The sequence below is a fragment of the Pseudochaenichthys georgianus genome, chromosome 21, assembly GCF_902827115.2.
Source record: "Pseudochaenichthys georgianus chromosome 21, fPseGeo1.2, whole genome shotgun sequence".
Taxonomy (NCBI): domain Eukaryota; kingdom Metazoa; phylum Chordata; class Actinopteri; order Perciformes; family Channichthyidae; genus Pseudochaenichthys; species Pseudochaenichthys georgianus.
Genome location: NC_047523.1, coordinates 9,425,793 through 9,439,182, shown reverse-complemented (window position 1 = coordinate 9,439,182; position 13,390 = coordinate 9,425,793). Strand labels below are relative to the sequence as shown.

At 39.5% G+C, this 13,390-nt stretch overlaps 1 protein-coding gene across 1 annotated transcript in view; it reads left to right on the top strand.

The window, feature by feature from the left end:
* spegb (striated muscle enriched protein kinase b) overlaps nt 1-12,555 on the top strand; it is a 45,658-nt gene extending 33,103 nt beyond the window's left edge. Inside the window, 10 exon segments of the mRNA XM_034109392.1 lie at nt 1,244-1,360; nt 1,981-2,148; nt 2,307-2,429; nt 2,673-2,837; nt 3,410-4,211; nt 6,341-6,580; nt 6,654-6,877; nt 7,854-7,929; nt 8,263-8,412; nt 9,637-12,555. Coding sequence (XP_033965283.1) covers nt 1,244-1,360; nt 1,981-2,148; nt 2,307-2,429; nt 2,673-2,837; nt 3,410-4,211; nt 6,341-6,580; nt 6,654-6,877; nt 7,854-7,929; nt 8,263-8,412; nt 9,637-9,892 — 2,321 coding nt within the window. The 3' untranslated portion in view covers nt 9,893-12,555.
* Nucleotides 12,556-13,390: the final 835 nt, after the last annotated feature.

The following is a 13,390-nucleotide window of genomic DNA, read 5'->3' as shown; positions in this document are numbered from 1 at the left end:
AGTTGAACAATTGATTAAAGAGACTCTTGTACACACACACACACACACACACACACACACACACACACACACACACACACACACACACACACACACACACACACACACACACACACACACACACACACACACACACACACACACACACACACACACACACACACACACACACACACACACACACACACACACACACACTTTTGCATTTCAAAGTATTGCTTGTGCATACAGTTGAATGTTGGAGCTTCGCTGTGCACTACTGAATGATTATGTGCAGAGTTTGACCCTTGAAGGCTGTTTCTTCTGATCTGAAATGGAATATATTTGTTACATATTAATAGAATTTTAGATTTTTTGATTTGATTTTTGATTTGGAGAAGTAGTAGATGGAAAACATACCAGTATTTCATTTTATATACGGTAATACTAAGAAGGCATAGGCCTATATGATGATACTGTTTGACATTATTGATATTAAAAAAGTGATTTGTTTTCCATGTCATTCGTGTGTTCTTCAGAACATTTAAGTTATTTATTTGTAAGCTCCAAATCCTAATGTTTCCCTCAATGGCCTTTGTGCCCTGGCATGTGGCCTTTGTGCCCTGGCATGTGGCCTTTGTGCCCTGGCATGTGGCCTTTGTGCCCTGGCATGTGGCCTTTTTGCCCTAAACAAAATGGTGACACCAAAGGCCAAATGGCCTTGCCCCTAAAATGACAAAATGCCAAGCCTGGTAGCAAGTAATAGTTAGATATTCTGGGAGGTGCGATTTTCTCTATCTTATTGAGAACTAGATAACAAAGAGCATCCTTGTATCTGTCTGTTGAATATAGGGAGCTTAGCAGAAAGAACACAAACCCAGTCGCTCTTGTCATCACCGTGAGATGTCCAGGCAACCAGCACTTCAGGAAGTGACTGCTCTTGGTCTACAAATAGCCGGCCACATAATCCCCTACTAAAACACTGCATCTTAAATGGCCTGCCAAACCATAACACATGTGATGCCTTTGTCTGTCATACAAGTGGAGTTCTTCATTGCAGTAGCAAAAATGAATAGGGATAAATTGTAGAAATGAAATAAAACAAAGTTTACCAGCTGATCTTATGCCAGAAGTTGCACAGTGTTTATAGTGTTTGTTTTTGTATTAACCTTCACTGTGTACAGTCAATCATAGTTTTCAATTGTGCTTATAAAGACAACAGTACGGACATAATATTTAAGTGATTATATGTCTTTCCTCCCAGATTTCCCTCCAGTATTCCACATTAAGCTGAGAGACCATGTCCTGCTGGAAGGAGATCCAGTCACACTCAGCTGTCTGCCAGCTGGCAGCCCCCCCCCACACATCCACTGGATGAAAGGTAAGGGTCTGTGATGTAAGTAAGGCAGTGTTACCGAAGTGATGGTCTCACAGATGGCTGAATCTCAGAATCACTTCACTTGCTAATTACAATACTATACATCATTATTCATGATTGCATGAGTGCAGCAGACAGAGGCATACATGTGGCGTGCATATGCAAATATTGCAATAGTAGAGGAGATAAGATGAACTTTCTTATTACTTATGAAATGGATTTAAACAGTTATGTGTTCTTAACATGTTATTTTTAATCCTAGCAGCACTTTAAGAGATTAAAGAGTCAACCCTTAAATTGTTTTAATAAACCTACAAACCTGCAGGTCCGCTGCAACTCTGACTACTTTTAAATCCAGGCTGAAGACTTTTCTTTTTGTCGCTGCTTTTAATTGAACTATTCACATCTTAAACTGCACTGTAACTTTTATCCATGTATTTTTTCTTTTAATGTTTATTTTATTATCTTTTCTTTTTAATGACTGATTTTAAATGCGATTTTCTTAATGTCTTTCATTTTTTTGTAAAGCACTTTGAATTAAATAAATAAATAAACTTGCCTTGCCTTGCATCATCATTATTAGAAACTCATAATAAAATGCTTTTTAATGAATGTTTCCTCAGATAAGAAGCCCCTGGAGATTGATGCCAGGATGAACCTGATCGCCTGCCCTGATGGCCGACAGCTACTGATGATCATGCAGACCACCAAAAAGGATGCAGGGGTCTATGAATGTGTTGCTACGAGCCCCCTGGCCGCAGTGTCCAGCTCTTGCACAATATCTCTTGCTCGTAAGAACTGACATCACTTTTATTATCAGATTATATATAATAAGGTATAGTAACAAGTGATGTTATAGGCTACAGGGTAGACAACAGAGATCCTAGAAAATAAAAAACAATGGGTAAATGATGTAGACACTTTATAATGACAATATTTGTTTATACAGGTCTGCCCAACCGTCCTGGGACCCCTGAAATACCTCAGAAGTACAACAACACAGCTCTGGTGCTGTGGAGGCCCTCAGACACAATGGCCCCCTGCACATATTCTCTGGAGAGAAAAGCAGAGAGTACGTTTCTACTAACAGTTACTTCATGTTTTATTCCTTCTTTTTCAAGGACAACCATTTAACAGAATGGAGGATGTTTGTATTCTAATGAAAGAAATCTATACGTCAACACAGAAATGGGACTAGCTTATAAATAGCAACACCAGATGTGCATGGATTTGATTTAGAGTAATCACGCAAAAGTGTATAATAAACTCTATCTCTAGTGTCATGAATGAGACTGATCTTATGTTCCCTGCCCAGGTGAGACCAACTGGCTGATCGTGGCTACAGGGGTGGCAGACTGTTATTTCAATGTGTCTGACCTGCCAGCAGGGGGCGCCTTCAGGTTCAGGGTGGCATGTGTAAACAAAGCTGGACAGGGCCCTTACAGCAACCTCTCAGAGATAGTAAGCCTGGATGCTTCAGGTATGTATTCAAGTATAACACATCTCTGTATTTTGTTTTGGCTTCCAATGTACTTATTCATGTATGTCCTTTCAAATGTACTCGTTCTTCCGAGAAGCACCACAGGAATCCTTTCTGCCTGTGGCCATGACACTTTTTAACTCCTCCCAATAGACTTGACTGACTTCACCATCAGCAGACACACCCTCTTTAACTGTGCAATTCAGCATTCATATCTTGTTAATACTTATACACACTGTATGTATATATAGTAATACATGTGTTACAGATCTATATTTTAGAACATAGTACACATGGTTTTTTTTACTTTGACTTCTTACATTTATATAAATATTTACAAAAAACAATTTCCACCGGGATAATTATGGTGTTCTGACTCCGAAAATGACCGTTTTGACTGTAGTTTTTGTTTTGCTCAAGACATCATTGGGTTTGTATGTTGATAGTATTGTTTGTTGCACATTAGACATTATTCAAACCTGATGGCATTCTAGTAATAGATCATTACATTTGATAATTTGTCTTGTTCACATATCAAGTCTTTGAGTTTTGTCCTCTTCGTCTTTCCTTAGAACCAGCTAAGTCCAGTGCTACTGTTGTGGTGAAGACTGTCCCATCAACGACGACTCCTGCCCCTGTGGTGATGATGTCATCTATGAAATTGCCTCCCATCAAACCTGCTTCCAACAAATCCTCCCCGGTAACACCTGCCCCTCCCTCGACTTCAGCTCCCGCTCCATCTGTGGCTCAATCTGCCTCTACAGTAACCACTGGGAAGGTTGCTGCTGTTACTCCGCCCGTTAGCACAGCTCCGACCACCACAGCTGCTCCAGTCAAAGCCAAGAGCACCCTGAGTATCAGCATGAGCAAGCCCCAGACCAAACTGGCTCCTCCCCCTGTTGTCCCACCCAAACCTCAAAGTCCTGTGCCCCCCTCAACCAGGAACACACCTTCTCCTCTACCACCACCTGCACCTGCCATAGGGAAACCTATTTCTTCCATTCCAATGTATGCGCCGGCTGTGACCGCGTGTGTTACTCCACCTTCACAATCTAGTTCCACTCCGGCAACCATCACCCTTACTGTTACCCCTGTGACCGTCTCACCCCATGTGACCGTCTCACCCCATGTGACCGTCTCACCATCCGTGACCATCTCCCCGCCCGTAGTGGTGGTGCAGAGCTTGACACCACTAGTGCAGGGAGGGGACAACCGAGGTACCCCATCAGGACGAGTCACACCATCAGGACGAGTCACACCATCAGGACGGGCAACACCTTCGGGCCGCAGGACGCCGTTGGGACGGCCCGGAGAGGGATCCCTGCGCCAGGGAGTCCCACAGAAGCCTTACACCTTCATGGATGAGAAAGCAAGGTAACGACTACTGTAGGGACCGGAATTTAATATACACAAACAATATAAAATAAACGTACTGAAATGTTAGCTGAACAAACTCTACCTAAGAAACAAGAGACAGCAACTTTTAGACCGTAAAGCGTTAGGAAGTTGAAGCAAATGTGTGTAGTGGCCAAACACTGGTACTACAACTTCTGTGTCAGTCACATGACATCATCGGGCCATGACTTGGAAAGAGTGGTATGTCAATTTAGAGGATAATAGTTTTTTATGTCAATTCACTTCCCAGGACGAATGCATTAATGCCACATTACTTTCCCTCTCCATTCCTTTCACTGCGCTGAGACCGCTTCATGCACCACTGAGCTACTTTAGGAATCAGCGGAGTCCCGCCCCCAAAGCTGTATCCAGTTCTCTAATACATCATGGTGTAAAGCTGCACAATTGTACAAAGGCTAAACCAATAGACATATCAACTAAAGAATGTGATGCATTGCTGTAGACCAAAGTAAATTGAATAAAAATGAGCACAACTTCTACAGCAGTAAAATGCAACAAACACAACAATTATAATCATATGCTACGGACATAGGCGGCGTGTGAGGCTCAGGTTTGGGAAGGCTAAATCACTTTTTTTTACCTGACGCTGCTCGCCTCCGGCGTCTATAGAAAAGAGATCAACTCAGTGAAAGCACTGCCTGCTGACCAATCAGAGCTCAGTGTGCGGAGTTTAAATCTATCAAGTCATATTACAGGAGAAAGGAAATACAGTTTAAACTGCTGTATGCAGAGAAGATGCCGACGTGTCGCACTTATCATTCATATCACATTCAATCAGATCATCGATCATATAATATCATAATATAGCCTATATTATCTCCTTCTCTGAGTCAGCTGAGCCGTATCTGGCCGTGCAACACTCAGTGTCACATACTGTATGCAGAAATATTATTTTAAGCAACACATTAGGTTGACGAAACACTCGAGTCAAATGTAATTAAAGTCAGATCCACTCGTGTCTTAGATGGGGCAGTGATATCATAAAACTGTTGTACGCTTTCAAACACTCGGTAGTTTATTTATTTTGTAACCAGTTGTTCTGTATTCACCTTGCAGGTGGCTTGTATCCTGGATTATTATGTTTAAGTCATGGATGACTAATATTAGACAAATATGAACTTTAAAGTTCATATTTGTCTAATATTAGTTTACTTTTCATTAATGAAGTATGACGCTGCGCTGTCAGTACACTTGTCCCTGTTTGTGATTGGTCAAATGTTGCTAACCCCACCCCTTTCACGTGAACGCGCTCTCAGCTGGTGAGAGAAGCCCTGGCTTGATTTACCGAGTTGATATTAACCAGCGTCGAGATCTCGTTTGTTAGGGTTAGTGAAGATAACTCAAACGTATCCAGGGTTTGAACTGGCTTCGTAGTACAGGGCACAGGTGGCTGCATATCAGTGCTAATGTCAAAGACACAAACATTATACATTATATTTTTATTTTACCAGGATGCAGTGACACAAATATTTGGGAAGGCTTAGCCTTCCCTAGCCTACAGCATCCGCCGCCCCTGGCTACGGAGTACATTCATCGTGTTTTTTAGGTAATTATACTTAAGTAAAATATATGCATTCTTAAACTTCAACTGTTGGGAAGTAAAGAAAACAAAGACAGGCTTTACTAATACAAAAATGTAGCCTTTAATATGACATGTTGAAATTCGTAATTTTTTACTTAATTTTAATAAAAGAGGATGTTTTAAAAAATGTAAATGTTTAACAATGCAAAATACAGCTGTTAACAGTCATATGATATACAATGATCACCACACATAGTTGCTGTATTCAGTCACACAAAAATGGAAAAACACAAACAGAAAAAATGCAATACAATTAACACAAGTCAAAAAGGAGTCAAAAATGATCTAAAATGAAACATGTCATCTGGATAACACGCGTAACTAGTATGCAGCGGAGCAAAAAGGACAACTTTTCAAAAGTGTGTTTTTCTTCTTTTATTTGAAAGATTGGAACACAAATTCAGTCTGTCGTCTTTGTCGGACATGCCATTAATATCTGTTCAAATATCTCTGTGTGCTCGTACAGTACATTTCAAAATGTAATATAATGGGTTTTTTCACGCAGGGGTCGGTTTGGTGTGATCCGGGAGTGCCGGGAGAACGCCACAGGAAACCTCTTCATGGCTAAGATCGTTCCATATGAGGCGGACAACAAGCAGACGGTGCTGCAGGAATACGACATCCTCAAATCCCTTCACCACGACAGGATCATGGCTCTGCACGAAGCTTACGTCACACCGCGCTACCTGGTGCTCATCTCCGAGTACTGCAGCGGGAAGGAGCTGCTCTTCAGCCTCATAGACAGGTGAAGACACCGGATGCTCAGATGCATTCATGCGCCTTCAAATATTCTCCCTCTAACAAGCTGTGTGTTTCAGGTTCCGTTACTCGGAGGATGACGTGGTCACCTACATCGTACAGATCCTCCAGGGTCTGGATTACCTCCACACACGACGCATCCTCCACCTGGACATCAAGCCGGAGAACATCATCATCACCTACATGAATGTCATCAAGATCATCGACTTCGGCAGCTCTCAGAACTACAACCCGCTCTTCCTCAAGCAGTTCAGCCCTCCTATTGGAACACTGGAGTATATGTGTAAGAGCTCTTGGTTACACAGACCTATCAGAGTGTAGATACACCTGATATAAGTCATACTTCTTTATGTTAGCAATAGATTACATGATAAATGGAACAATTATTCACTTGTGGTTCAAGAAAACTGAGAATGTGATGTTTATTGTAAGTTATTCTGCACTACATTTCAGTAGTAAGGGGCATCCTAAAAACACAACGATTGAATCAAATGTATTCAATGGATGACTGACGATGTCAACGTATGAAAAACTTTTAAAACATATTTAAATTAAGGTGGAAGCACAATGCGCTGCGGAAAGCGTGAGCAGGCTCAGCACTTTCAGCTAAACACAACATGCAGAAACAGACGTATAGAAAAAGACATGTGAGTCGGTCAGATGTGGAAATAACTTCATAAATCATTTAAATCGGTAAACGATTACTTGGAATGTCAAATAATCTAATGAAGACTATTTAGAATATATAAATCAAATGACAATTAAAACCATGAATTGACCTATAAGAACATGTATATAAAACAAATAATAGAATTTGCATCAGAACACATTTTATTGAAGATATATTAGACATCATTTGTAGCATTGTGATAGAAAGAAATGGAACTTTTTACACCTTGAGTGCATTTTTAAATATCTTTCTGTGCTAATTTATTAGGAAGAAAACACTCATAATATATTCTATTACACAGAAATATCTCAGGTGAAATATAGAACAATAGAAAGATCTCACTTTTCGTTCATTCTCTTGAGAGTATTGATACATAATTAATGTAAATGTGTATGGTTTTGTCATTGGAGGTGCAGCAGCTATGAAAGCACAGAGTATTTGAACCAACTTAAACTGCAATCACACACTTTAATCATAAACACAGAATCATAGGGAAAATGTCACCAACTGCAGTGTTTGTGTGAATATTGAATTATAGTTCTGTGTAAAATAATGAAGGCTGTGCGTTGTTCCTCTCTCCTGTGTGCAGCTCCGGAGATGTTGAAGGGGGACGTGGTGGGTCCTCCAGCTGACATCTGGAGCGTGGGCGTGCTGACCTTCATCATGTGAGCCCTGCTTCCACAGCTTCCACCCAGCAATACGTCTTTACATAGAAATGTGTTCTTTATGTGATATAATAATAATAATGCATTTTATTTATGGGCGCCTTTCAAAACTCTCAAGGACACCTTACAGAGCATAATTAAATATAAGGCCTATGCGATTGAAATGAGCCTTTTTGATCTTTTCAGGATACTCTAATTACACATCATGTTAACAGACTCTTGTGATATTCATTTCCTTAACAACTAGCCTAATGAACTGTATTTTGTTTTACATTGTTGACATGTTTTGAGGGGTTTTGTAAATGTCTAAAATCCCCCTCTGTGATTTTCCAGGTTGAGCGGCAAGTCGCCTTTCATTGAAATTGAGCCTCAGGAGACTGAAGCCAGGATCCAGGCGGCGAAGTTTGACCTGTCTAAACTCTACCAGAATGTGTCCCAAAGTGCCTCTCTGTTTCTTAAAAAGATCCTCTGTAGCTACCCCTGGTAAGCTGAACGTGAATGCTTTGTTATTCAGATACTGTAAAGAATATCCATCAACTCCTATTGCTATATCATAGCTATACATCACCTTTTTACACAAAACATATATGTTAGGGATAATATGCTGCAAGTCGCTCATTAGATTAAAGAGGCCCCATTATGCTTTTTGAACATTAAAGCATGGAAAGATGTCACAGTAGAGGCACAACATTCAGATATGAACCTGAAAATGAGCACAGTATGTCCTCTTTAAGGAACTTCAACAGGGTGATATGACCCCGACACAAAGTGGACAGGTTTAAAGGGTTCTTTCAATATACCCAGCTTACTGTACATTATCCTGCTTAATACATGGCAAGTTACTAAATGCATCAATAATATGAAGCAGCATATTCATTTAAACATGATTATATTGATTGTAAAATGTATTATTTTGTTATCTGTAGCAACAATCTGCTATCCTCAGCAAATGTCTGCTATCCTTAGCAACGTTCTGCTATCTTTAGCAACGGGCTGTTATCCATAGCAACGGCCTGTTATCTGTAGCAACGATCTGCTATCCTTAGCAACGTCTGCTAACTTTAGCAACTATCTGCTATCCTTAGCAACGGTCTGCTATCCATAGCAAATGTCTGCTATCCTTAGCAACGTTCTGCCATCTTTAGCAACAGGCTGTTATCCATAGCAATGGCCTGTTATCTGTAGCAACGATCTGCTATCCTCAGCAAATGTCTGCTATCCTTAGCAACGTTCTGCTACCTTTAGCAACGGGCTGTTATCCATAGCAACGGCCTGTTATCTGTAGCAACAATCTGCTATCCTTAGCAACGTCTGCTAACTTTAGCAACTATCTGCTATCCTTAGCAATGGTCTGCTATCCATAGCAACAGATTCAAGATTCAAAGTCTTTATTGTCATATTCAGAGTTGCTACAGTGTAGTTATGGCAATGCAACATAGTATATAGTATATAGGACATAAAACAATAAGACAGTTAGCAACAGTGTGCTATTGAAAAAGAGCAGAGCAATGAATGACCAAATTGACCAATCAGAATAAAATATTCTACTAATCTGTGTTATAAATATATTTAAGTACTTTTTTATTGTAATATTTTATTGCACATTTTTGGCAGACAAACATAACAACAAAGACGGGGACACGACACATGGACAATGACAAAAGAAAAGCTGTGTAATAAGTCTCTAAATATGTTCCTCTTCCACAGGGCCCGTCCCTCCATTAAGGACTGCTTCAATAACTCCTGGCTCCAAGACGCGTATCTGATGCGGCTCCGCAGGCAGACCCTCACCTTCACCACCACCCGCCTCAAGGAATTCTTGGCCGACCAGCAGCGCAGGCGAGAGCAGGTCGCCACCAAGCACAAAGTCCTCCTGCGGTCCTACCAAAGCTCGCCACAGACCCCCACCAGCCCTGCCATGCCAAATGTGCCAACCACACCCACCACAACTGTCACGCAGTGAACACAGGCTTCCAACACGGATTGTCAGGAGGGGGTGGGGGGCATCCTCAGAGCGACACAAGACCTTGGGCCGTGGGATGGGATGGTCCCTTCAGGATGGAGTCGTTGAACTTGAAAATAAAACTCAAGAAACCAGCAGTGGCAGCAGAGACGCACTTAAGGGAACTCTTATAAAGTCACATGAGCCTGACTGTATTTTTATATGGTGGACCTTGTTAACACAAGGCAGGATGTTGTCTTCAAGTTAGTACCTCAAGGTTTGTAACATTTTGGATAAACCCTTTCTTACCGTCAACTCTGCTAGAGGGAATGCATATTGGTACATAGTGACCCACCATGGAAGGCCTGAAAGAGTGGTTATAGAAGTTTGAGGTTTTACTTAAGTTAAGTTTTTCACCACTTTCCAAAAATAATGAAGCACAATTTCAAAGCCTGGAGTGCTAAAACAATTGATGCCTTGTTTCCCTTTATCTCTTAGTCTCATATTCAAATGTTTCCCGACGAGGGGTTCATTCTATGATGGCTAATTCTACGCCCACGATGAATCACTAAAGCAGTGTTATCTGTGTTACAGTACCTACGTTTTTATACTGCTGTAGCATCTTGAAGATTGTAGCATGTCCGGTTACTTTTTAAATTCAGAGGACATTTGAGAAGTTTTTTACAAGGGCTATTAGAAAATGACTCTTACTATCAGCACAAAACACTTCCCCTTATGTTATTTATTCGATCATTGAAAATCTGATTTTTGTTTTGCAATTCGTAATGAGACCTTCATTTTGGCAAATTAGCTTCCAGTTTAGCTATAAGTTCTTCCACTTATCCCAGTTGAAAGAATATGCAGTGATAAGCTATATTTATCCCATCTCTGAGTTTACTAATATGAAGTTTACAAGTTTGCTGAGTCAGTCAGCTAGTGTATTTGTAGACTGTGCATACAGCACTTTGCCTGCTATCCAAGGTTAGTTGTAAAGTGAATCACTTTAGAAGCCCACTGGTGATACTGGGGTTCCTCCAAGTGCCCTTAACCAGTTAGCATACAACATAGCCTCTCCAATTCATTGAGAAAGACAGTTTATAAAGACATAAGCAAGTGGTTTAGTTATTTTTCTAGCTAGTAATATTCAATTGCTAACAGCTACCGCTTTTAAAAAAAGGTTTGATTTAATTGGATTTTATAAATAACCAAATCTTGTATAAATAAAGTTAGGTAAGATTGAAAATGGTGATAATCCAATTAAAAAATATAATGTAATTGTTATTCCCTAAATGAAGCGTCTTGTTTACGAGGCCATCCAATTGACCAAACACAGTGGTCCACACATAAATATCAACACATGCAGCTCTAGGAAATATCATTATTATTTGTAAGAGACACCTACTCTTATCCCACACTCTTTATATGGGATATTTTGAGGAATTTACCTTAAAATAAATATTGTTAAAAAAACGTGTCATCTTCAAGAGGATAGAAATGAGAGGTTTACTTTTTAACAGTTGCAGAATTGTTAAATATTATATATATATATCTCTTTGCCCCTTATAGCATAAAACTTGACCTCTAAGTTTGAAGATTATAATCAAACACATACTGATATTGGCTCTTTGGTTGGATTGAAAGTAGAATATGACTCTGCGGCATATTGGTGTTTAATGTCTGTTCCAAAAACAATTGTGTGAATGCCTAATATCCACTTTTGTTCTGGAGTTCTATCCTCTGGCGTCGGTACCAGCACATCTGCTATAACTTTTTTTTTTTTCATGAATCAGTGATATTTTCTCTGGTCATTAAACGGCTAAATTGTGTTGTTTCTTTCATGTTGCTTTGCCTTGTTTTAAAACCAGCATGTGAAACTTTTGCACAAATGTCAGATTTCTGATCACTTTGTGTTTATATAAGGTACAGATTTGCACACTAAACATGACTTAATTTCCGTGACATATGATTATACAAAAGAAGGTCAAAAGGACTTTCACACTGCATAAAACTGCTTCATACATCCAGCTTAATCAAGATATGTTTGACTCTGTGCATTGACTAACAGAATGTTTGTAATTCTATGAAATGATTTAGCTAGTTCTATATATTCTAATGTACGGAAGATGATTAGTGCCACATGTGACATGCCACATCCTCTTCTGTATGCTATTGCAAGATAAATACTGCCCTTCTCTGCAACTCTTTTTTCATTTTCCTATATGCAAAGTAATGTTTTAAAGCTAAATGAAAACATGCACGATCAGCATGAGAGTGCAATTTTGCATTCAATTCTCAACGTCAATATAACAAATGTGCAATGTATTAACGTTATTTAATCATATAGAAATTGCAACTATTTGTAAGCAGACAACAGGGTTTCGATTTTTTTTTTTAATGCTCCACATTTTGTAATACAATGCCGTATTTTGTGGAATGTGTTGCAGTGCCTGCTTATGGATATTAGACCCACAGAGAAAATCGATTTGTTACATGAATGACAAGTTCTTTATTTGGATTATATGAATGTGACTGCTTCGTGTGTGTTTCGCAATTTGTTCATTTATTGAGTGACTGTGTTTGTTAAAGCTGCTGCTTTTTATTTTATGATCCTTCTGAATCTGGCATGGAAAAAAGGCATGACAGCTCTTATGGCTATGAACAATAAAGGAAATGTGACAAAAACATATGGATACAACGGTCCATTTTGTTCGTACAGTGGATGGAAGGATGAAGTGGAGCAGAGCTATGAATTTAATATGAACCATTCCAAATAATAAAATGATTTTAGGTTATTGTCATGCAATGTTTTTAGTTCGGATGACCCTGACGTCAAATTATGTGTATATTCTCCCCAGGGAGGACCGTTCAACAGCAAACAAACTCGCTTGAAATGCTCAGGAGTATTTGACATGAAAGCTTTATAGGGACAGGAAATGATCTCCAAAACGTGGTGCACGTCTTGAATACATTTCATCAAGCTGAGTATTTCCTGATATCCAAAGAAGGGACAAGAACGTCTGTTTGATGACATGTTCTAACTGATCCTTGAGGACCTTTTCACATTAAGCTTGAAGTGTTTTGGGGTGCTGACTAAAGTGGATCTGAAGGAGTGCAACTTCGAGGGTTTCCAAGGTAAGAAATGTAATAATAATACATGTAGAATGCGACTTTAACGATCATTGAAGTCCACTGAAACATTTCACATCTATTACGTTTTCTAGATAGTTTAAACTAGATTGGTTACTACATTTTACCTATCTGGATGATAAGTTATCTGCACCAAATTCTATTAATTGCATGCCGATAGTCAATGGCAACAAGTGTTCATTCACATTATCTTCTGTATATTTAAAAAAAAAAAAAAAATGTAATAAAAAAAAGATATACTTTGTATTTTGATAGAAAAGTGTGAACCTGAATGGAATTGATTATGTATAGTCCTGAGATGTTTTGCAGACAGCACCATCTCGCTGTGGTCACAGGAATTACAACTTGTAACATGTATGAAACAATTTCGAC